The sequence below is a fragment of the Pholcus phalangioides genome, unplaced genomic scaffold (genome assembly GCF_987345545.1).
Source record: "Pholcus phalangioides strain wild (caught in Gottingen) unplaced genomic scaffold, Ppha-v1.0 ptg000028l_1, whole genome shotgun sequence".
In the NCBI taxonomy this organism is placed as follows: domain Eukaryota; kingdom Metazoa; phylum Arthropoda; class Arachnida; order Araneae; family Pholcidae; genus Pholcus; species Pholcus phalangioides.
In genome coordinates, this window is record NW_028301618.1 from 9,705,602 (window position 1) to 9,727,227 (window position 21,626).

The following is a 21,626-nucleotide window of genomic DNA, read 5'->3' on the forward strand; positions in this document are numbered from 1 at the left end:
CATATGCTAGCCATATTTTTCGACATAGAAAAGGCCTACGACCGTACTTGGAGGCACGGAATTCTTTCCGACCTCTATAATTGCGGCTTGCGGGGCAACTTGCCCATTTTCATTAAGAACTTTCTTGCTCGCCGCATCTTTCAGGTACGGATCGGAAGCACATTATCAGCTCCCCAAATTCAAGAACAAGGTGTACCTCAAGGTAGCATTTTAAGTGTAACACTTTTTATTTTAAGACTCAACGGGGCGTTGAACCAACTCCCGTTGTCTGTCACCGGCGCACTCTACGTGGATGATCTGTTGATATCGTATCAATCAGTGAATATGAGGTCAGCCGAGAGACAATTACAAACCGCACTCAACAAGTGGGCACATAATAACGGCTTCTCATTCTCAGCCGATAAGACTGTCGCTGTGTACTTTTGTCGGCGTCGAGATTTTCATGATGACCCACAATTGTTTCTAAACAATAGTCAAATACCAATAGTAGAAAATACAAAATTTCTCGGCATCACATTTGACAAGAAACTCACTTTCAAACCTCATATTGCGCAATTAAGAGCTCGTTGCATGATGACGATGAACAAGACTTTCGGTGAAAAAGATGAACAATGTCATCGAAGCTACAATTTTGAATGGGAAATTCGAGGGGAAGATGTATTTTTGTTGCCACGTATTCCAATGATACCAACAGATATGCCATTTGAATTCAAACAGTTACAGTTTCCGGTGCGACTCGCTTTTGCAATGACCAACAAAGCACAATCACTGCAAGTGTGTGGGCTAGATTTGGAGAATCCGTGCTTCTCACATGGACAACTGTATGTGGCCAGCTCACACGTCGGAAAACCTTCTGGTTTATTCGTGTACGCACCAGATGGAAAAACAAAAAATATCGTGTATCCACAAGCACTCTAATAAATAGAATTAAAATGATGCTTTGAAATGTTTTCTATATGAAAATGAATAAGTTTCAATAAAAATGACACAATGTAAATTGAATGTTATCATAACTATTTGTGTTTGTTTTATCTTTGCTCTCTTCATTTAATCCACAGAAAACTAGAACCAGTTTTATTTAAACAGGTCATATACAATAAATTACTGGTGGTGTGCTCGAATGGCCTGAATCTCTAGGATCTTATATGTATATAGTATAAGGTGATGTGTCAGTAATAGGCTTAAGTTTTAGTAGAGTAGCCATTTAGTTTTAGTTTTAGTAGCCATTTTTACATAGAACGACATTAAACGATATCGAAATCTCTAGTGGCCGTATTCACTGAGCGACTGTCAAACAGCCAATCAAATAACATGAGGTTGATGGTGAAAGTGCATGTTAGAAGAAATCTGTATTCTCAGCAAACCAGCAAGGAGCTGTTACCAGACCTCGACGTTTAATGAGTGATGGTTAGGAGCTTCATGCTGATTCGTCAAACGAAGGTCATGTGATAAAATTTTTCTTTACCGCTTTTTGAGATCAGCACCGCCGTGCTCATAACCATGTGCGTTTTTCTCCACGTTTGTTTTCTTTCCTATTTTGTTTTTCCTTGTGTTTTCAATGAAGTCGAGTAGAAAAAATTTTACCATGTTAGAGAAGTAAGTACTGGTCGGGCTGGTGGCGGAGGATGCAGCAGTGCTGGAGAACAAAAAAACAAATGCATTCCTCAACTGGCAAAAACAGCTGGGGTGGGAAAAATTAACAGCAAAATACAACAGCTTTCCCGGGGTAACGAACCCCAGAACCACCACGCAATTAATAAATGCGTATCATTCACTGAAGAAAAGTACTCAAATGAAAGTTGCTGAGGAGAAGATGCAGCGGATGAAGACTGGTGGGGGGTGTGTCTGCGGCTCCAATAGTTACTCCACTGGAAGAAAGAGTGTATGCTATCAGAGCTTGCAATGCCCAATGAGATGGACTCGGAGGAGTATGAGATGCAGCAGGTTGAAGGTAAGAAGTTATTCTTTTACATAAATATCGTTTTCTGTTTGAATTTAGCTATGCATGACCTGAATTATTTATCAGCATTTTTGTAGTATACTACTCGTGACCCTCGTTTTGTAGTATACTACTGAAGAAAAGTACTCAAATGAAAGTTGCTGAGGAGAAGATGCAGCGGATGAAGACTGGTGGGGGGTGTGTCTGCGGCTCCGATAGTTACTCCACTGGAAGAAAGAGTGTATGCTATCAGAGCTTGCAATGCCCAATGCGATGGACTCTGAGGAGTATGAGATGCACCACATTGAAGGTAAGAAGTTATTCTTTTACATAAATATCGTTTTCTGTTTGAATTTAGCTATGCATGACCTGAATTATTTATCAGCATTTTTGTAGTATACTACTCGTGACCCCGTCAAGACTGGCTAGGGCTCCAGCCCTGGGCAATTACCATCATTTTTCGTTTTCATGCTATAAATTATTGAAGAGTCCATGATATATCCCAGCCTTGGGGCCCTGCTCCAGGATGTGGGGATCGTGAAGTATCACAGAACTAGTAGAATGATTCATAAATTTATTATTTCATAAATTTCACACTATTTTTTCAGTATCTTTTGCCGAATCCGAGGAGGGGCATACCACCTGAAAGCAGAAGAGGTATGATGAAATATATATTAAAGCCAAGTTACATGAAATTATTTTTCGCATGACATGTTACTATTACGTAGGGCTGCAGTGCCCCAGCCCAGTTACGATGAAAAGGAAATAAAAATTAAAATGTGCATTCACATCTAACAATTCACTCTTTTTCATGGCATTTCAACTTATGTTATGCTCATGTAGTGAAAATGGCATATAATAATACTCACTTATCATTGACATATATTTTGCGGTAATGCTCGCTGAAATGCATAAACTTTTGAAATTTTGATATGTGCGCTTATTTTGCAATGTAATATAGTTGGCCCTTACATTTTGTTGTCTGTATATTTCATTCTAATATTGAATAGTGTCACTTCTGTGTTTTGGGGGAGACATGTACAGGAACAAATTGCTGCACAGGTTATAGCTATGTTTCTTTTTCAATAGTGTACGTGCTGTATGATGTCTGACCAAGAATTAATTTTAATGTTATATGTAAAGCATATATTACCACTTCATAGTGCTTAATAAATATGAAATGGCAGGTTTATTTTTTGTGACAAAAAAAAAAGATTTCCTGTTGAGCGATATGGGGTCATTCTTAAAAAAAAGGCATGTTACAGGTACGATTATCAAAAATGCTGCAGATATGATTACAGTGTAGGTAGACAGGTATAATTTTTACAAGTTTTTCATTATCCTCGTGATCACATGTCAGGTTTTCATTATACCTGTTATTATTAAGTTATCTAGATAACCACTCACCGATACTTGAAACGATACTCATGTGTTTCGATGTTATGCGCAATAAATCTATAGATCAAAATACTAAATTGTAGGACTAAAATGTCATTTAATTTGGCAATGCTAGCTTGTACATAATGCTTAAAAAACTCCTGAAACTTATCCTTAGACAAACTTATTTTTACTTTTTCACTATGATATGGTACATTTACTAGCATTTATAATGCAATGGTTTTCCAATTGAAGCTGCATTCAAACATGGAAAAAAAAAATGCTTTGGGTATCAAGTCCAATCAGCTCTGCTTTGGTTGAAAATACTCTTTAAAACTCTGTGAATTTACACCGAGGTAACAAATTTTTAGGAGAAAATAAATTAGTTTAATTAATGTATTAACACAGATGCTGTGCATGAGAATTGTTATATGGAATAAAATTTTTGGGCGGATCATTGGGGTCATTCAAGTATAACGTCAGCATCGGGGGGGGGGGGGGGTGTTGAAGGTTGCTTATGCCACAACCCCCCCCCCTTTTTTGTAGATATGAAATATTCTAAGCTGCTGATGAAATTTTGCTGGGGGGGGGGGTAAAAATGGCTAAAATTCTGCTTACGTAATACTTGAATAGCTCCTTTTGAATAAACAGCTCTATACCGGCAAATTGAACACAAGTAATGATAAGGTTAGATAAATAAACTGTAAAATTATATGTTCTAGACTCTTAAGTTGAAAAATTGCAAAATTAACATTTTGTTTTAATTATTGTAATAAATTAATGTTTGAAAATGAAACATTGTATAATATGCAAGAAAGCTTTTCATCATGTTATATACCTATTGTGTTCAAAACATTATCAAGACATTCATTTAGGTTTTTAACACTTGTCGTGCCACAAACCCAACCCTGGTTACTTGATTTCAATGATTGCACATATTTTTTAGTTGCTATGTGTTGCCCCAGTATTTGCCAAGGACTATATGTACATACAGTTATGCACCTCAGATGTTGTTACCCCCTCTTTTACAGGTGAATGACAGAAGTGCACATTTAAAAGTCCTGATTCCATGGTCACACTCATCAGTTATGAACCAATTTTTTTTTGCCCAGCCAGTGTGCACCCAATAAGAGGGGTTTTGCTGGGGGTTTGTTCACACAGATTCCCTCAAAACATATGACGAATGTTATGGAGAATGGGATAAATGTGATGTAAGATGGCAATTATTATTTGTATTTTGAAAGTTATGTGATTTTGTAATACCACTTGTACACTTACACTCTCACACACAAAATTCCACATGAAAAACACTACACATAATTATTAATTATTGTTAGAAATGATTATGTTTTTTATATACATATATCCCCCGGAAGTGGTGGAATGTGAAACATCTTTGTCTTGGATCAAATCCACATGTATCCCTTAATTTTCCCCGCTAAAGTATGTAATCCTTCGCCGTAGAACACCTTTCAAATTAATTAGTTGGCTTAATTATCACCAGGTATAGTACGACCACGGTCAATAATTAAAACCCCAACGTTCTGCGTTTCAATTTGTTCTTCAACACAAGACTGACATCAACAGATAGGATATTTTACGTCGGTACATAAATTCAGAAATGCAAGCCAATCGACCAGGGATTTCAACCGAAAATTCTATAATTTGGAATTCATTCATCGTATGTTAAACGAGTTGGATCGTGCTTTCCAGTGCCATTTTGCTCTCCCCCCCCCCCGACCCCTCTTCTCCTTCCGGAATGACTCATACCCCGAACCTGCACTGATGGTGATGGGTTTTTCGCCGAAAAATATTACAACTGTCGTCACGATCACATGAGCTGCGGCCACCTATGAGAGTCCAGAAAGAACTCTGACGAAAAGAGAGCTACGGAGGGCATAAATACCCCACTCTGGGCTTTTCCCCGGAGTTTTCGTTGGAAGAGAGAGAAGGCGAACTCTTGACTTACTGCGTGGCGCTTGCGCCGCATCCCCTCCTCCGCTCCGAGGAGATGCCCACCTGAGAAACTAGTCCGACAGAGCCACCTCTCATCAACATCTATTCATCCAATGGACCACTCCTCCAATGTCAACTATTCTAATGAGAATATCGCCGTCATCCGCCCTGCAGAATCCTTCAGTGCCACTTCAGATGCAGAAAAGGTGCTCACCTGAGAAACTGGTCCGACAGGGCCACCTCTCGTCCGCATCAGTTTGTCCAGAGAACTGTCCTTCAGTGTAGTGCCTTCTCTCAGATTCCAGAGACTGATATTGTCGTAAACGTAAGTAGATCCTATGATCTATCCTTCTGGGGCCCATTTACAGATCCCTTTTCTATCATTCCCCGAAAACACCTCCCTTGTGATCTTAAGGTCTCTCTCACGATATGATTGATTTCAAATCGAAGCCTTTCCCCCTTAACATATTTAACCACTCACGCCCCAAATTTTTCATGTCGACAAAGGTGACGGGGTGTTCTACCCAATAATTGATGTTAATTTTATCACGGGAATCCCCATTTAATTCTTTGAATGTTTTTCTGTCATTAAAATGTCTGGATTTAAATTTCCTCAGTGTGGACTTGACTCTTTGTGTCTAGTGTTTATTGAGATCTATAGTTGATAATGATAAATGTCGGACTCTGGGTTGTACCACCTCTTTCATTTTGGTAGGGAAAATTTTCCCTTCTCTTCACGGCCGCCCCTAGTACGAAGTCTTAAATAAAGTAAATTGAGGAATAGGTTAAATATAACATTACATAGCACAAACCTGGGTAGTTTGCCTTACATAAAAGAAATGTGTGGCCATTTATGTGCGCATATCTTGCCTCCAAATAAACAAATGTCAAGATATCTTCTTAACGTTCTATTGCAGGATATTTGCAACTCAACAGAGATGCCCTCCACCTCTGGACTGGAAAATGGATATATAATAAAGCAGCCATCCACCTCTGCAAGCACTCCCCAAAGGTCTGTGGGTCAGGTGCGCCCTCCCCTGAGCATACCAAGCTGGAAGAAAAAAGGTGCATGCCAGGGTCAGTCACTGCAGCAGAAACATTGGTGCAGTCAACCCGAATAGAAATGGAAAAACGAGCTGAGCGGAACAGCAGATGAACCATTCCCGTAAGGAACATTTGCAACAAATGGACCATTCCCATAAAGAACATGAACTAAACATTGTCATAAAAAAAATAAGATTGACATTCAGGGAAAAAAAGGCTCTACTGGGCTTGCAAATGCAAGTCCAGAGAAAAATGAAAGACCTTTGATAGAATAAAAATGCATAGCTGCCAAATTTTGAAAATGAAAATTAGGGAGATTTTCACGCAGACCTGTATTTTATGCTAAAACCACTCCCTAATAAATAAAAAAAGGATTTCCCACACATAAAAGTTAAAGCATAGGGAATAAAATCCCTACTCAGCAGTTGAAGTCAAATAAAATAGGGATTTTACACACATGGAAGTTAAACCCTTGGGAAGAAAATCCCTACTCAAAAACAAGTGAAATTGAAGGCCCAAACTTTAAAATTGTCTAAAAAACATATGCTCAATCAGAAACGATGTGAACAAACATTCTGCGCGAATGATCCCAAAATCATCGGAAGATGAAGGGAAAAAGAGTCAATTTTTGCAGAACACTGATTTTTTGTGACGCTATATGTTTTTTTTCGTTTCACATGAGTGATGATGGCAGTCTTTCCACCATGACAGATGTTTATGTCCGTAACACAACTTGTACAAAAAGAAAGTCTGCCCTTGTCTGGAACGTTTGATGAAAGGAAATTCATAGGGAATAAGTATCTTTAAAATTGATTAAACATTTTTTTTGCTTATCAATATTCATGTTTTGTTATCGCACGTACGTAACTTCAACAAAGAGAAAGTTTTGACCACATGTGCGTCACTATAATCTTCAATTATTATCCAGGACTATTGGCTGCTAAGCTATTTCCCTGCACGATAAGACAAACAACTTTCTTGTTACCATCAGAGAGTTTGTAAAACTTCCTTAAAAATGGAATTTCCCCATTTACGACGTGTGTCATTTTTAAAGGAGAAAAAAACAGGCAAAAGACTTCATGCTCCACAAGAAATTCCTTAAAAATTGTTTTCAGAAGCGGGATTTTTTTTAATGAAGTGGGAAATTTTTAGGGACAATTAGGGATTTTTTGCGATTTTTGTGTACAAATTAGTGAGATTTAAGAACTTTTTGGGAGGTCGAGGGATGTAGCTAAAATTCGGGAGATTCCCGGAAAAATCGGGAGACTTGGCAGCTATGAAAATGACACTTCCAATTGACATATTTCACTCATTCATTTTCATAAATATTATGCAGCAACTAACAATTTCAACTTATAACTTACCCATGATATTAAAACGCTGAAAACAATCAAGAATTTTGAACATCATTCAAGTCTTGTTTATGATGATGCATTAATGGGTATGGATGTTTTATCAAACAATGATTTTAAGGAAAGGTATTTCATTAATCTTAGCACTGCAAAGCAAATACTGTCAATAATAATAGATGATTCGCTAACAAGTTCCAATATCCCAGAGATCAATGTCTGGGTCATTCACATGAAATTACCAAAAATAAATGATCAATTAGACAAAAAAAAAAAAAATTCTTACATAATTTAAACTAATTTTGTGAGTGTTACCCATCTACAATTATTGATTGCAGACAAAATGAGCCAAAATTGTGTTCCTCTTAGCTCTTCCAGAAACACATGGTCTCTCTCTCCCCCTCCCATTTTGGCATTTCTTCAATACCGTTATTAAAGGCAATCATGCCTATGATCAACGGGATGGACATCTTCCCCATCCATGGAGCGAGCGATATTATGCAACACAGCGGTAGCAACAATATGGGACATTGCATCCTCCATTGAGCAGCGCAAACTCGTGGACATGCACGGAAACCTTCGCTTCCACACTCCATATGACCTCTCTACAGCATTTCTTGCCCTGGAAAGAGCAAAGTTGTACCTGCAAAAAAAAAAAAAAAAAATTGTTCACAATTTCATTTCTGCCAAAACAAAAAAAACCTGATAATAATTACATCAACAGAAAGAAGCCGCAAGTGTAACGCCTCAAGATATACATGTCCATATGACAATGTATGTGCATATAGAGTGGCACATACACGATCGCCCCTAGGGCAATGGCAATGTTGTTTTTTTTAATTGAGGAGACTTATATTTCTGTCCTTCCTCCCAATTTTCTTTCAGGGTACAACTGCAGTCTATACCCATGGGCAATTTACTACCGGATGGCTAACTGGAAACGTTCTGCAGTAAAAATCCCCATTCATGTAATAGTGTTTTTTACCCTTTTTTTAAAATTCTTCCAAATCGTTCTGCAGTAGCGATAATTGTTTTTGATTTTGGCACATTCTGCTTTGGGGTGTATATCTAATGTCAAGCATGAATTTCTAGTGGCGTCATCTGCTTTTTTAAAACGATAATAGCGTCAAAGGTAGAGCCAACTGATCTGATGTGTACATATGAATAGACATCATGCCTTCATGAAAGTCCATCGTTACAGAGGGTGTGGTTATTGTGAATGTTCACAGTATAACAAAGAAACATAGGCATTCAAACACTTCAATTTCTCCAGGCTGAGAATTCGCATGAACAAATAACACGAAAATAATTCAACTAAATTAAATAAGATCAACTAAGACTTGTCATGGCAGTTTTGTAGTGTGTTCTACAAGCCTTGGTTCAGTATCATCACATAGGCCTTTTCATAGCATGAATGACGTGTAAAGATTTCGGGTCCTATATTTGATAAGCATATCGACTGGCTGATTCACGACAGCAACAACTCAAAAAATTAATCCTTGAATTATGCACACCATGAAAATGGTGGAAAATAACTCAAAATAAACCCACACTCTGCTTATAAGCTGTGTTCAAATTAAATGTAAGTGAACTAACATACAAAGTTAACCTTCGCAATGCGCTGATAGACCTATCTCAAACAAATGGACTTTTGAGTTGCTGTCTTGAACCAGGCTGTGGATAATATTTTAAATTGACTACTCTTGTCACATTTACAGAAGCAGCAGAAGAAGGATGTTAGAACTTACCTTCGCTCAACTCTTGCAGTTGGATTGATGAACGGTGTGAGCAAGAAGGTTCGACATAGCCGCTATCCCCGATAAGGTGATACTCTGGAGGCATGAGATTATTTTCGCAGAGACATTGGAGTGTGGAATTTGCAAAGATTGTGCTGTCGTGGGTGCTGCCAGGCCAGCGAGCAACGATGTTTCTGTAATGTTGAAAGAGAGGTTTCAGAATGAAATTTATGCTCCCTCGGGTCCAGTGCCCGGGGCACGAGACCCACCTGCTCCCCCCTAGTTGTGGCCCGGATTTTTTTTTACACAAGAAACATGAAAATTCATGTAACAAATACATTAAATAAAATAGGCTTACCTCCCACATCTCTTCCTCTCCTCGAGGCAATCTGATAAATCGCCTAGCCAGTCCGGCCACACATTGAGAAACTTGGTTGATGGCTCAACAACTGGAGGGTTGGCTGACGAGAGCATCTCTTCCTCTCCTCGAGGCAATCTAATAAATCGCCTAGCCAGTCCGGCCACACATCGAGAAACTTGGTTGATGGCTCGACAACTGGAGGGTTGGCTGACGAGAGCATCTCTTCCTCTCCTCGGGGCAATCTAATAAATCGCCTAGCCAGTCCGGCGACACATCGAGAAACTTGGTTGATGGCTCGACAACTGGAGGGTTGGCTGACGAGAGCATCTCTTCCTCTCCTCGAGGCAATCTAATAAATCGCCTAGCCAGTCCGGCCACACATCGAGAAACTTGGTTGATGGCTCGACAACTGGAGGGTTGGCTGACGAGAGCATCTCTTCCTCTCCTCGGAGCAATCTAATAAATTGCCTAGCCAGTCCGGCGACACATCGAGAAACTTGGTTGATGGCTCGACAACTGGAGGGTTGGCTGACGAGAGCATCTCTTCCTCTCCTCGAGGCAATCTAATAAATCGGATAGCCAGTCCGGCCACACATCGAGAAACTTGGTTGATGGCTCGACAACTGAAGGGTTGGCTGACGAGAGCAAGATCACCGGAACAGATTTGGTATAAGGGACACACCAAGTTGGCGGCTTTCTTCCGATGAGATAAATCGCCAACGCCCCGGAGTGCTCTGGTTTGTGGTTGTTCTGCTGGGTTGTTATTCCGGAATGTTCTTCGATTCCAGGTGGCGCTACTTGTTTGTAGCGAGTCTTTTCAAACTTTCGAACAGCCACTTTGTCTTTTTCGTTCCGAGCGTTAGCATTGGGTCGTCGGACATGTTTGGCGCCGAAAAAAAAAAAGTCGCCAGAAATCGCCAACCTCTGGATTATACAGCACCGGTTCCACGAAACGGAATAAAATTATCTCACGGACCACATGCATGCCCCCACAAGGGATGGGCTGACAAGGCTCCAGCCCTGGGGGATCAGCCTAGGGGCCCTGCTTCAGGATGTGGGGGCCATGACCACATGTTGAAAAACATAGCGGCGTCCATCCGTCCGTCTACTTTCCACAGGAAAGGAAAAACAAATTTTGAGAGACGCCCAAATGTCTCCAAATCGTGAATTTCACACTTCGCTTTTCGAAAGTGTTTCAACATTTTCTGGGATGGTTAATTATCAAATATATCTCTCGCGAAAGAATGTGCTCCTAACAGATAATGCTTGTGTAAATACTCTTGAAGTGTTGCCAGCTTTGAAATCCACATGGTGTCCTAATGTAATTTATTTCAGATAGGTGGCAACACATAGATTTCTGAAACTGGATATTCGAAGAATGAAAGCTGACCATATTTTTTAGACAGATATGGAAAATTGAAAAATTGTCAGCAAGGCTTTTCGAATCATGTGAAGATCAACCCTTGGTATACTACTTGTCTCGGTTGCAAACAATTCGGTTAACGAACGCGCAAAACCGTATGAGGCTATTTGTTTCTCGTCATATTCCCCTCTTTCTTTGAGGGACAAACAAACCCGTATCCAAGGTTACCAAACCAGGACATTTTTGCAAGAAAGTCGGGACATCCAGAAAAAACCAGGAGTGTCCACTGAGCTATAAGTAAAGTTTACTTATAGCTCAGTGGGAGTGTCCCAGGAGAAACATGATGTATGATTACCACACGTCATATGGCCAACATGTGGTCCAGACGTTGGAGTGCTAGCCGATGCAAAGGCGTACATGATCTCCTATTTGCCGTGTAGTTTCTCCAAAGGTTTCTATAGTCGAAAAAATAGTAGAAAAATTTAGTCAAAAGAGAAATTTGCGAGGGAAATTATGCTTGACGAGTTTACCCAAGGTTTCTAGAATATATAAGGTTAAGTATTAGCAAGCGCGCGCTTCAGAATGAAACTGGTTTTGACGTCACCCGATTCCTCACATGACACACTGAAACGGGAGCAATGAATTTTTTCGCATAGTTTTTACGCTCAGAACTTCATTTTTTTTGAGCGGATGCCACAAAAACCGCTTATTGTCAAGATATTTTTTTTTAATTTTTAAAAAATTTATTTGATTTTTAATGAATTTTTTTCCTAACTCATGTATGCAATGTTAAGTCTCTAAGGACGCGTCTTTACGGAGAAAAAAAACATATAGGGAAAGAAAAATATGATACATTTGAAAGTGTTTAATAATTTTGGTTGAATTAAAAAAAAATTCTTGGTAATAAGTTATTATTAATTATTTATTATTAATTATTATTAATTATTATTTTGAACTCGGCCACACCTGAACTTGTTTAAACAGTTATAATGTAGTGAAATTGATTCCCAAACAGGACGCCACGGAACCGTGGGTAAGGGGCAATAACAAGAGGAAGGGTTTTAGTTTGTTTTTTAACTGCATTAAAAAAAAGTAATCGCGCTCTTTCCTAGTGTAGTCTTAACGCATGGGCCCACCCGGACACGGCTCAGGGGGTCTCACGCAGAGGTGGCCCTCATGATAATGAGATTAAGTATTTACTCATATGCAAATTGGTAAGCAATCACGGGGCCGCAAGGAGGGGGGGGGGGGGAGCAGTCATGTCTGGTGCCCTGGGCGCTGAACCAGAAGGGGTGCAAATTTCAACCTTTAACCTCTCCTTCAATATTAAAAGGACACACTAAAATGCGTACTTGCCCCGACTGACCAATCATCTAGTTGTGGCACTGTGTAATCATTTCTAGTTAGGTAGGGAGGTCTTAAAAAAATCAATTTTCCCGGGGACCCCAAGATGCTCTTAGGACGACTCTGCTCTTCCCTCCGAGTACGGCAGTGCCGCGAGATATGTTAGGGATTATATTGAAGACAGTGCGGGCTGTGATTCCCGAATGGTGAGCCACATCATCTTGAGATGCCATTGCTATTTGTACCGCAAATATTCTGATATTCTGCTGATACTTTTATTGAAAATTGTCTTATTACTACATATAGGCGTACGCAAGATTTTCTCAAGGGCTGGGGTCAGGGTTTCATTATTTTTTTTTGTGATGGGGGTGGGAGGCCCGTCATTTCAATATTTTCTGGGGGGGGGACAAAGAACTTGTACTCAATATATGTATACACATATATCGCTTCTAGTGCATTTTTTAAAGCCGGGGAAGGGAGCAAGATTTTCCCCGGACCCTCCAAATGACGGGCCTAGAGGGGGAGGGGATGGGACGGGTGATCTCCGCCTAGTCAGTTAAAAAATTGTATTATTGGTATATGTGGGAGGGTCCGAGTGGCCTATATCCTCTAATGATGAAATTATCATCATGAGATCAATATTGAGTGCCGTGACGTACTTTTAAATTGAATGCTAAACAAATTTATTAGAATAGCTCATGGTATTCATAGCCAATCTAATGGCAAATCATTTTGTAATTGGAAGTTCACTACTTTCGTCACCATAGGCAGAGATAGATTTCAAAGGTTGGGTGGGTGGCACGATGATGATGCTGGGGAGGGCAGGATGATGTCAGTTCATATACATGTACATGTATTATAGATCCGTCGGTTCAGTCATTGACGTAGGGAATGCATTGCCCCCCCCCCGTATCTCCATCCATGTTTGCGGCAAAACGCGACATGCCGTTTGAGAATCACATCTTTATAACAGTTGCACCTGGGGTTTAGGAATCACAGCCCAACTATACTGTAAATATGGCTCATATAATTTTATGCCAAAAATATCTACCCCTCTTCTGTCACTATGATTATTCAGGATGGTTCACTATGGTTTCTGGGTGATCAAAGATAATCTCTTTCGAACATTTCAGTCTTTTACGTACTTGAAACACGTTATACCGTCGGAGTAGGTGCCCGAAAATGTAACACCACCCGTCTAGGCACCACAACAATATAACATACATGTGTTAAATTTTTTTCCGTTCTGGGAATCTATAAGCGAATATTCTTTGTTTAGTTTGCCATTTCCAAACGCATACTCTTCTCATTCAAAACGGTTCTTTCTTCCGTCCAGAGAAGTCGATTTCTCTCGAAATAACGTGTGTACGATAGTCATAAGAAATTATTTCGCTATTGATATTTGTCTGTTGTGAATTTACTACAGCAAAATAACCATGACAAGTTGTGCTGTTGCGTCTTGCACAAACACTTATGCAAATACTAGTGGAAAAGAAATTAAGTTTCACAGGTTTCCCACGGATGAAACTGTAAGAAGAGAGTGGGTAGTGAGGTGTCGAAGAGCTGACGAGATTAACGTGAAAAATGCTGTTGTTTGCTCGGAACATTTTACTGCTACTGATTATGAACGGGACTTGAAATGAGAACTTTGGGAACACCACATGCCAAAAAGTTGAAATCAACAGCAATTCCAACAGTGATTTTACCTTCAGTGATATCTCCATCAATTTGCAGTGGTGCAGTAACTCCTACTACATCGTCTAAATTTTCAAGAAGCACAACAGCAGAGATGAGTGAGGTAAGACAGCGTGCTCTGTTAACGTTCTCTAATTTGTCACCAAAAAAGATATTGAAAGATAATCTCGATGCATCGTTAAAAAAAAAAATCCGCAAAATAGCATAAAAAGAGCAAATACCGATGAGTCGCATAAGCTACGTGTAAACAAAAGAAGTTGAAAGATAAAGTTTTAAATCTTCAAATGAAAAAATAGAGAATGAGACGCAGAATGACTGCGAGTGAACGCAAAGTCAAAGAATGCGAAATGCAATTTTCTTCCAGCGTAAATGATAAAGTGCAACAGATTCTAGGGGGCGTTTTTACTGAAAATAAAATACAGCATCTGGTTGAAGGTAAGAAAAGATCAAATTGGTCTAAGCAAAACTCTAGCTATTAGAACGTTATCGAAGAAATGTTACGCATACCTTCGGAATACGTTAAAACATCCCTTGCCTTCACCATCCACACTTAGAAAATGGATCGCACGCTCTTTCAGATGCTATCCCGGAATTTTATACGAAGTCATTAGTTTAATGGAAATTCGTATCCCCAACGTTTCTGTGACTGACCGCCTTTGCGTTTTATCTTTTGATGAGATGAACATCGACTCCAGAATACAGTATGACAGAAGCGTTGATAGGATTCTTGGACCATATAGCCAGGCTCAAGTTGCGATGGTGCGGGGTCTGTCCGCAAAATGGAAGCAGCCCGTCTTCTACGGCCGAACACATACTGGGGAGTCGACAAAGAGAGCGATTTCAAAAGAGAAAATACATCGAGATCAGCATCTAACATCAGCATCGCATGTCCCCTAACATACTGAGGAGGCAGAGGAGAGCGAAAATGACCGCAGGCGTTCTGAAGGGTAAAGAAGAAAAGCCTTTGAGCGGGAAACGTGACATCTCGCCAACTAGCAACCCTACCAGCCTGTTCATACCAAATCAATCAGTTTGGCAATATTGGAAGAGTCCAATAAAATAAACGCGTTAATCCTCAAAACAGTAAAATATCCTGATATATGTTTTTAATGACTTCATGTATCAAGCCGTTGTTTCGGATATTATTGCGTAGTATGTGTAAAGATTGAAGTAATTATACTTCAATCAAGATATGGACTCTGAATAAAAATACATGCCTATAATTCGCAGAAGCTAATTTCGATACTTTCTAAAGAAAATATCACCGTTAATGAGATGAAGCGAGAAGTTATCCATGCACCTCGATGACACAACCGTAATTTTTTTTGTGGGCACTGTACATTATTTTATAATATTTTTTTTTTCTTTCACGTGGTCATCGCTCTCCATATGAGGTTACTGCATAGCAGATATATTAACATCCATACTTTTTTACGGGCATCCTTTTTCAGCCCCATCGTTGGGTATTTTGCCTGTTGTTGCCTCTGAATATGTATCTATCTATATATAAATCTGTGAAAAATTATGTTATTGCAAATTAATTTTTGGAGCATTTATTTCCATTTCAAATTCTTGGAGGGAAAAAAAACTGTATATAGTACTCATCCCTATGCACGGCATCCTAGGGCAGAGGCGTGCGCAAGAGAAGGGCGTACGGGGTTCGTGCATTGCTCCCTAAGCTAACCAAGAATTAGGAACAATTTCAATGTATCGGTGAAAGAAAATACCTTTTATATACTATTTGAATCTATTTCTGTTAATTTAAATGCTTTTTGAATGTTGATTGCTCAAACTGCTCGGGAAGAAAATTTTTTGGCCTCTTCCAAAGGTCAATTATGCGTATGCCCCTGCCCTGGAACGGAGTGCTGCGGCAGGGTCGGGAATAGGATTTTTGCCCCCCCCCCCCGACTTTAAAATTCGATAATTTTAAAAAGGTGTTCTTTGTTCCCAGCTAAACCTCCCACCCCAAAATGTTACTGCCCGGGGCAGTTGCACCTTCTCGTCCCCCTCTAGTTCCGGGCTCTTTGTTGTGGAGCCACCTTTTTTTTTTTTTGTAATCATTTTTTAAATGAACGCAACAAATTTTGATGAATTCACAATAAAAATTTCAAAATTAGACTTGACCTGAAAGTATGGTCAAACTTCTTGGTAAATTGGAATCTATTCCAAATTGTGAAATTTTGGTTCCAAAGAGATGCTTCCATGGTTGGAAAAATTCCCATTAAAAAAAACGACGAACACGCAATGTTTGTGCAGAAATGAAAAGAGCGAAACATGCCAGTAAAAGGTAGCGCGGAATTCTTTAAGCTTTGCTGCGAGTTCCTCAATCAGTTCTACAGCCATGGAGTTGTTGTTGGCAGAGAGCTCTGCCTTAAAAATTTATTACTTATTGAAGAAAAAAGAACATGTAATGTTCATGACATAAACAAGAGTCGGAATGTACATGGTGAATTCTATCACTTGTATCAACAATTACGAAGCTACCCCGAAAAATTCCAAGCCTACTTTCGCATGGATCTTCGTACGTTTGATTATCTTTTTGAGTTGTTAAAGGGTTACAATATGATACGAGTAATATCATTATAAGCTACGAAATAATATGTGCACAATATGAGATTTCAATCTCTGGATTCCTGAGTGTGATCAGGTGTTGCACGATTTTTGTAAATAAAGCTGAGGATGAGTTCCTGTATTTTTATCCGTAATATTATTTTTTGCTCTGGTGTCAGGGAGCGTACATGAGGAAGAAGGCTATCGAAGAAGCTTTCATCTTCATCTCGAGGCTTGCTTTGTCCTTCCAAAATTTTCAGTTTTGCTTCTTCGATTTTTAACAGGGCTACCTCAACATTAGCGTCACTCTCACACTTCCTTTTTGATATTTTACGCACAGGTGTGGGAGCACCGCACGATGGCGTGCCTTCAACTTGTGAATTTGTTGCCTTTGAATCGTGCCTTCAACTTGTGAAGGCACGACAGTCAAAGAAGTTGATGAAGATTCAGGATTCGATGAATTAAAATCATCGATGGAATCGGAGATATCCATGTCTGCATCACGTTCCACATTATCGGAATTTGGTCCCGCCTCACGAATGTCTGGCAAATTTCCTTCACTTGCCCTGGGAGTAAATTAGTCTCTTAGAAAATGCAGACTGTTGAAATATCTCCATGAGGATGTCCAAGCACAGGATGCTCCATCTCCTGATCTTTTGTCCGGAATTTTCCGCAATTCCTTTCGGAAAGTGTCTCGTAGATTTTTCCATTTCGCTCTAGCATCGCTTCCTGAAAGGAAAAGGGGGTGGGGAGGAAGGTCACAATAAATTGGAAGCTTGTATTGGAGATACAGAAAATAATTAACCCTCACAAAAAAAATTATAACTAGGGAAAATGTTACTCGATTCTCTCAAACTCCGTTTCCACTGGCGGCGGCTCTCCCGAATACTGAACAGCCGGTGTTCTCAATTTGTGCTCAACCCTTATGGGGGAAGGGGGTGCACCCGAAATGTGACGGGTAAAAAGGGAAAAAAGATGACCAAATCATTTTATCACTTGCCCCCCCCCCCCGAACGAAATTTATGGCTACGGGCCCGTGTTTCTTGAAGTGTGCGTCGCGGCCCCGAGGGGTGGTGGGATGAGCTGAAAATATTCATGTGTGTATATGCCTGTTTTGTGCTTTGAACCGTTCATTTATTAAGTACAGCATCTTCTATAGAATACTTCGGGATCCCGCAAGTAACAGAAGTTTAAGACTCGGGGGGGGGGGGGGGCATTCAGTAACATTAGCCGAATTTTGCCAAATTTTTAATACCCGTCCTCACTCGTCAGTCGAATTGACCATGTAAGGGCTACCCCTACCTATATGGGTACTGATCTCCATCGAAGAGTTTCGCCTCCCCCTTCCCCCTACTATTACAGGGGAGTACGGGAGATCGAAATTTGAAAGGAGATATTGGTGAAGTTGGGTTGTCTCAGGAAACACGGGCCCCCTGTGATGATCTCGCCGCCTCTACGCAGAGGGGGGACATTTGGGTGGGGGGCATGCTCTTCCCTTTCGAGAGACAAAAAATAAAATGTGTTTGTGAAACAAAAATTGTTATACGGGGAAAAAACAGACATATGCTGTTTCAATGAATTTCTATAATTTTGAGATGTTTCTTCAGCAACCTGTTTATTTATCTCGTGCTCCCCAAATCTTCAATTCATTAATGTTCCTCCAACAATTTTATTTCCCCGCTAATTACAAGCACTTGACGTCGATAGACCTGGCGAGTCTGGCTCTGTGCAATGCTGAGGCAACTATCTCTGCGCATGTAGGTGCAAGTTAATGACTACATTCTCACATTTTTCTCACATTGCAACTTGATAAATATACCATGGCCTTGGCTGAGGTTCTTTAATTCTCGTCATTGCTCAGCTGAATGGTAAGTGAATGAATCCCCCCCTTCCCCCACTGATAGTGAAACAAGCAGAAGTAGCTAATGACTCGGTTTTTAACAATTATAGACTTTTTCACCCGGGGCAAGTACACATATCGGCGCTCTGTGTAATGTGGAAAGAGCAGTTATTATGAGTGAATTTGGCACCCCCATCTAGTCCAGCGCCTGGGGTGCAAGGGTCACCTGTCCCCACCCCCCCCCCTCCGTAGTTGCAGCCTTGATATGAGGTATTACAATTTCTTGGAAAGGAATGGAAAAAAATGCGATTGGTGTTCGATTTCTTAAAATTATAAGTGGAATAAAATAATTTCCATATTTACGCTCTCCCGTATATACAAAATAATCCTTTAAACCCCCTACCCCCGCCTTATCAGCAAAAGTAATAATTTGTGCGAAAACCCCTTTTTCTGGTGCGTACTTAATACTTTAATTCCCCCCCCCCAACCTACCAAAATCAAGTGAGGCATAAATGACATATATTTCACGTATGCTGTTTTGTGTAGATTTGACTCTATTGGGTATACATATATACACTCATTGCCATAAAAATTTGCGCACCAAGAAATAATTGTGGGATCGAAACGAAAGTTGGCCTGAAGGTACATATCGGGCAGATATGCAAATGATTAGAAATGCAGCGTGATTGCGCATTGCGTAATGCCACTAGAGGGCGTTGAACTTCGTTCTCCTTGGAGTATAAAACAGGTAAGCAGAGCTTGCTGGAGTGTATTTAATCGTTTGCAAAAGAAACGCTGAGGTAGACATGCCGTTACGCCGCCGACGAAGACCATATGAGCAGTTGTCAGAGTTCGATAGGAGAAGAATCATCGGGATGATGGAAGCTGGGTGGTCAGCTCGGCGAGTAGGCCGTTCTGATTTTACTGTGAGGAGGTGTTGGGACCAGTGGACAGAAGAGACGTCATTTACATGGCGACCAGGTTCAGGACGCCCTCGACAGACCAGTCGTCGAGAATACCGTCACATCATCCGAAACGCACGCGTAGAGCCAACTGCCTCATTGGCCGCTATCCAGACACAGGCAGGAGCTTCACTACGGGCCCTTGTGTCTTCCCGAACCATCGCAAGGCGCCTGGCTGAAGGACATCTGGTATCGCGGCGCCCATTACGTGTGCTGCCAATGACACCCACCCACCAACGCCTCCGTTTGCAGTGGTGTCGAACACGACGGGATTGGACTGCAACGGAATGGAACCAGGTCGTCTTCAGCGACGAATCGAGATTCAACTTGAGCAGTGATGACAATCGTGTTCGTGTGTGGAGGCCCCGTGGTGAACCCTTTAATCCTGCCTTCGCTTTACAGCGACACACCGCTCCCACAGCTTGTGTCATGGTATGGGGTGCCATTGCTTACGATACACGGCCACCCCTAATTTTGATCCATGGCACAATGACAGCCCAGCGGTACGTCCATTACATCCTTCAGCCACATGTGTTGCCACTCATGGCAGGGCTCCCAGGAGCCATTTTTCAACAAGACAATGCTAGGCCACACACAGCAAGGATGTCACAAGACTGAATCCGCCACATCACCACCCTTCCCTGGCCTGCTCTATCCCCAGATTTGTCACCAATCGAGCATATCTGGGATCATTTGGGACGGCAAGTTGGACATCCTATGAGGTTGGTCGAACTAGAGGCGCATTTACAGCAACTGTGGAACGAGATGTCTCAGGACATCATACGGAACTTGTATGCTTCAATGCCCGCTCGTATCGCATCGTGCATTCGCGCTAGAGGGGGTCCAACAGAGTACTAAAACGTCTGTTCATCTGTACTTTTTTCTGCAATAAATGATCCTTTTTCTTGGAATTTCTAATCACTTACTTATATCAACGTAGTACTTACATGTGTAAAATTTCGTTTCATTTTGACGACTTCTTCTGGGTGCGCAAATTTTTATGGCAATGAGTGTATAACATATTTTTAACTTCATCATTATTAGGTATCTGGCAACAGGAGCATCTTTCAAAAGTCTCAGCTTCTCTTTTAGGATGGGTGCGACGACCGTGTCCCAAACTGTACGAGAAACAGTTGAAGTAATTTGGGAAACACTGCAACCGCAGCACATGGAAATTCCGACGGAAAGCATGTTTGAGCGAATCGCCAGAGAATTCTACGAGAAGTGGAATTTCCCAAATTGCCTTGGGCTATTGATGGCAAGCATGTTCGGGTGAAATGTCCGCACAACTCAGGATCAATGTTCTATAATTATAAACATTTTTTCTCCATTGTTCTACAAGTGGTATGTGACGCAAATTATAAGTTCATTTTGATTGATGTTGGGGGTTATGGTAAACAGAGCGATGGGGGAACATTCCGCTCTCCGTCCCTGTTCCGTTGGATGAAATCAGAATGGCTAAACATTCCCCCCGACAATGCATTACCATCAAGTGCAATTGTTGTTCCGTATGTTTTCGTAGGGAATGAAGCTTATCCCTTGCTACGACACCTAATGAGACCATTTGGCCGACGGTACTTGGACTCAGAAGAAAAAGAGTATTTCAACAAGCGACTTTCACGAGCCAGACAGACGGTCGAATGCGCTTTCGGAATTATAAATTCCAAATGTCGGATTCTCTAGAAACCAATAGAAACATCTCCAGAACTGGCCGATAAAATCGTGAAGTGCATATGCCTTCTGCATAATGTAATTATAGACGTAGAGGGTGTGACGATTGAAAACGAACACATAGTGGAACAAGATCTGACGCAATCTGCACTAACCAGAGGAAGGGAGAACAATCGGCCATCCAGCATCGCAAATTTCGTCAGAGACACTTACAGAATGTTCTTGTGCCGAAACAGAATAAATTTGAAATGATTGTCATTAAAACATGTCACTACTGCATTTCTTGAAACGCTTTGGTTTAAAAAAATGTTAGACACTTTATGTCTAATATAGTTTAGATTAGATTTGATAGTGAATCATACAATCCCTTACAAATATCTGTCTGTGTACTGGGAATGAAACAATGATTACGTGTAAATTAAATTAATTTTCATCCTCT

The 21,626-nt window shown here is 40.6% G+C and overlaps 2 protein-coding genes across 2 annotated transcripts; one reads left to right on the top strand and one right to left on the bottom strand.

The window, feature by feature from the left end:
• Window positions 1-2,497: 2,497 nt before the first annotated feature.
• On the bottom strand, window positions 2,498-11,038 carry LOC149067929 (uncharacterized). The gene is made up of 4 exons (XM_089252143.1): window positions 9,760-11,038; window positions 9,414-9,595; window positions 7,952-8,308; window positions 2,498-2,581 (listed from the first exon to the last, which is right to left on the bottom strand). The coding sequence occupies exons 1-3, from the start codon at window positions 9,873-9,875 to the stop codon at window positions 8,271-8,273; spliced, it is 336 nt and encodes a 111-aa protein (XP_089108269.1). The 5' UTR covers window positions 9,876-11,038; the 3' UTR covers window positions 2,498-2,581; window positions 7,952-8,270.
• A 5,400-nt stretch (window positions 11,039-16,438) lies between these two features.
• LOC149067930 (uncharacterized) lies at window positions 16,439-20,792 on the top strand. The gene is made up of 3 exons (XM_089252124.1): window positions 16,439-16,735; window positions 16,894-16,946; window positions 20,561-20,792. Exons 1-3 carry the CDS (start codon window positions 16,439-16,441, stop codon window positions 20,790-20,792), a joined length of 582 nt encoding a protein of 193 aa, XP_089108250.1.
• The last annotated feature ends 834 nt before the right edge of the window (window positions 20,793-21,626 follow it).

Excerpts from the sequence above, each read along its gene's own strand:
- LOC149067929 (XM_089252143.1), bottom strand. The coding sequence starts at position 9,875 with ATGCTCTCGTCAGCCAACCCTCCAGTTGTTGAGCCATCAACCAAGTTT. Across the intron at positions 9,596-9,759 it reads GAGAGGAAGAGATGTGGGAG|AAACATCGTTGCTCGCTGGC; the intron begins GTAAGCCTATTT and ends TCAACATTACAG. Across the intron at positions 8,309-9,413 it reads ACTGCAAGAGTTGAGCGAAG|GTACAACTTTGCTCTTTCCA; the intron begins GTAAGTTCTAAC and ends TTTTTTTTGCAG.
- LOC149067930 (XM_089252124.1), top strand. The coding sequence starts at position 16,439 with ATGCCAGTAAAAGGTAGCGCGGAATTCTTTAAGCTTTGCTGCGAGTTC. Across the intron at positions 16,736-16,893 it reads AGGGTTACAATATGATACGA|GGAGCGTACATGAGGAAGAA; the intron begins GTAATATCATTA and ends CTCTGGTGTCAG. Across the intron at positions 16,947-20,560 it reads GCTTTCATCTTCATCTCGAG|GTATCTGGCAACAGGAGCAT; the intron begins GCTTGCTTTGTC and ends CATCATTATTAG.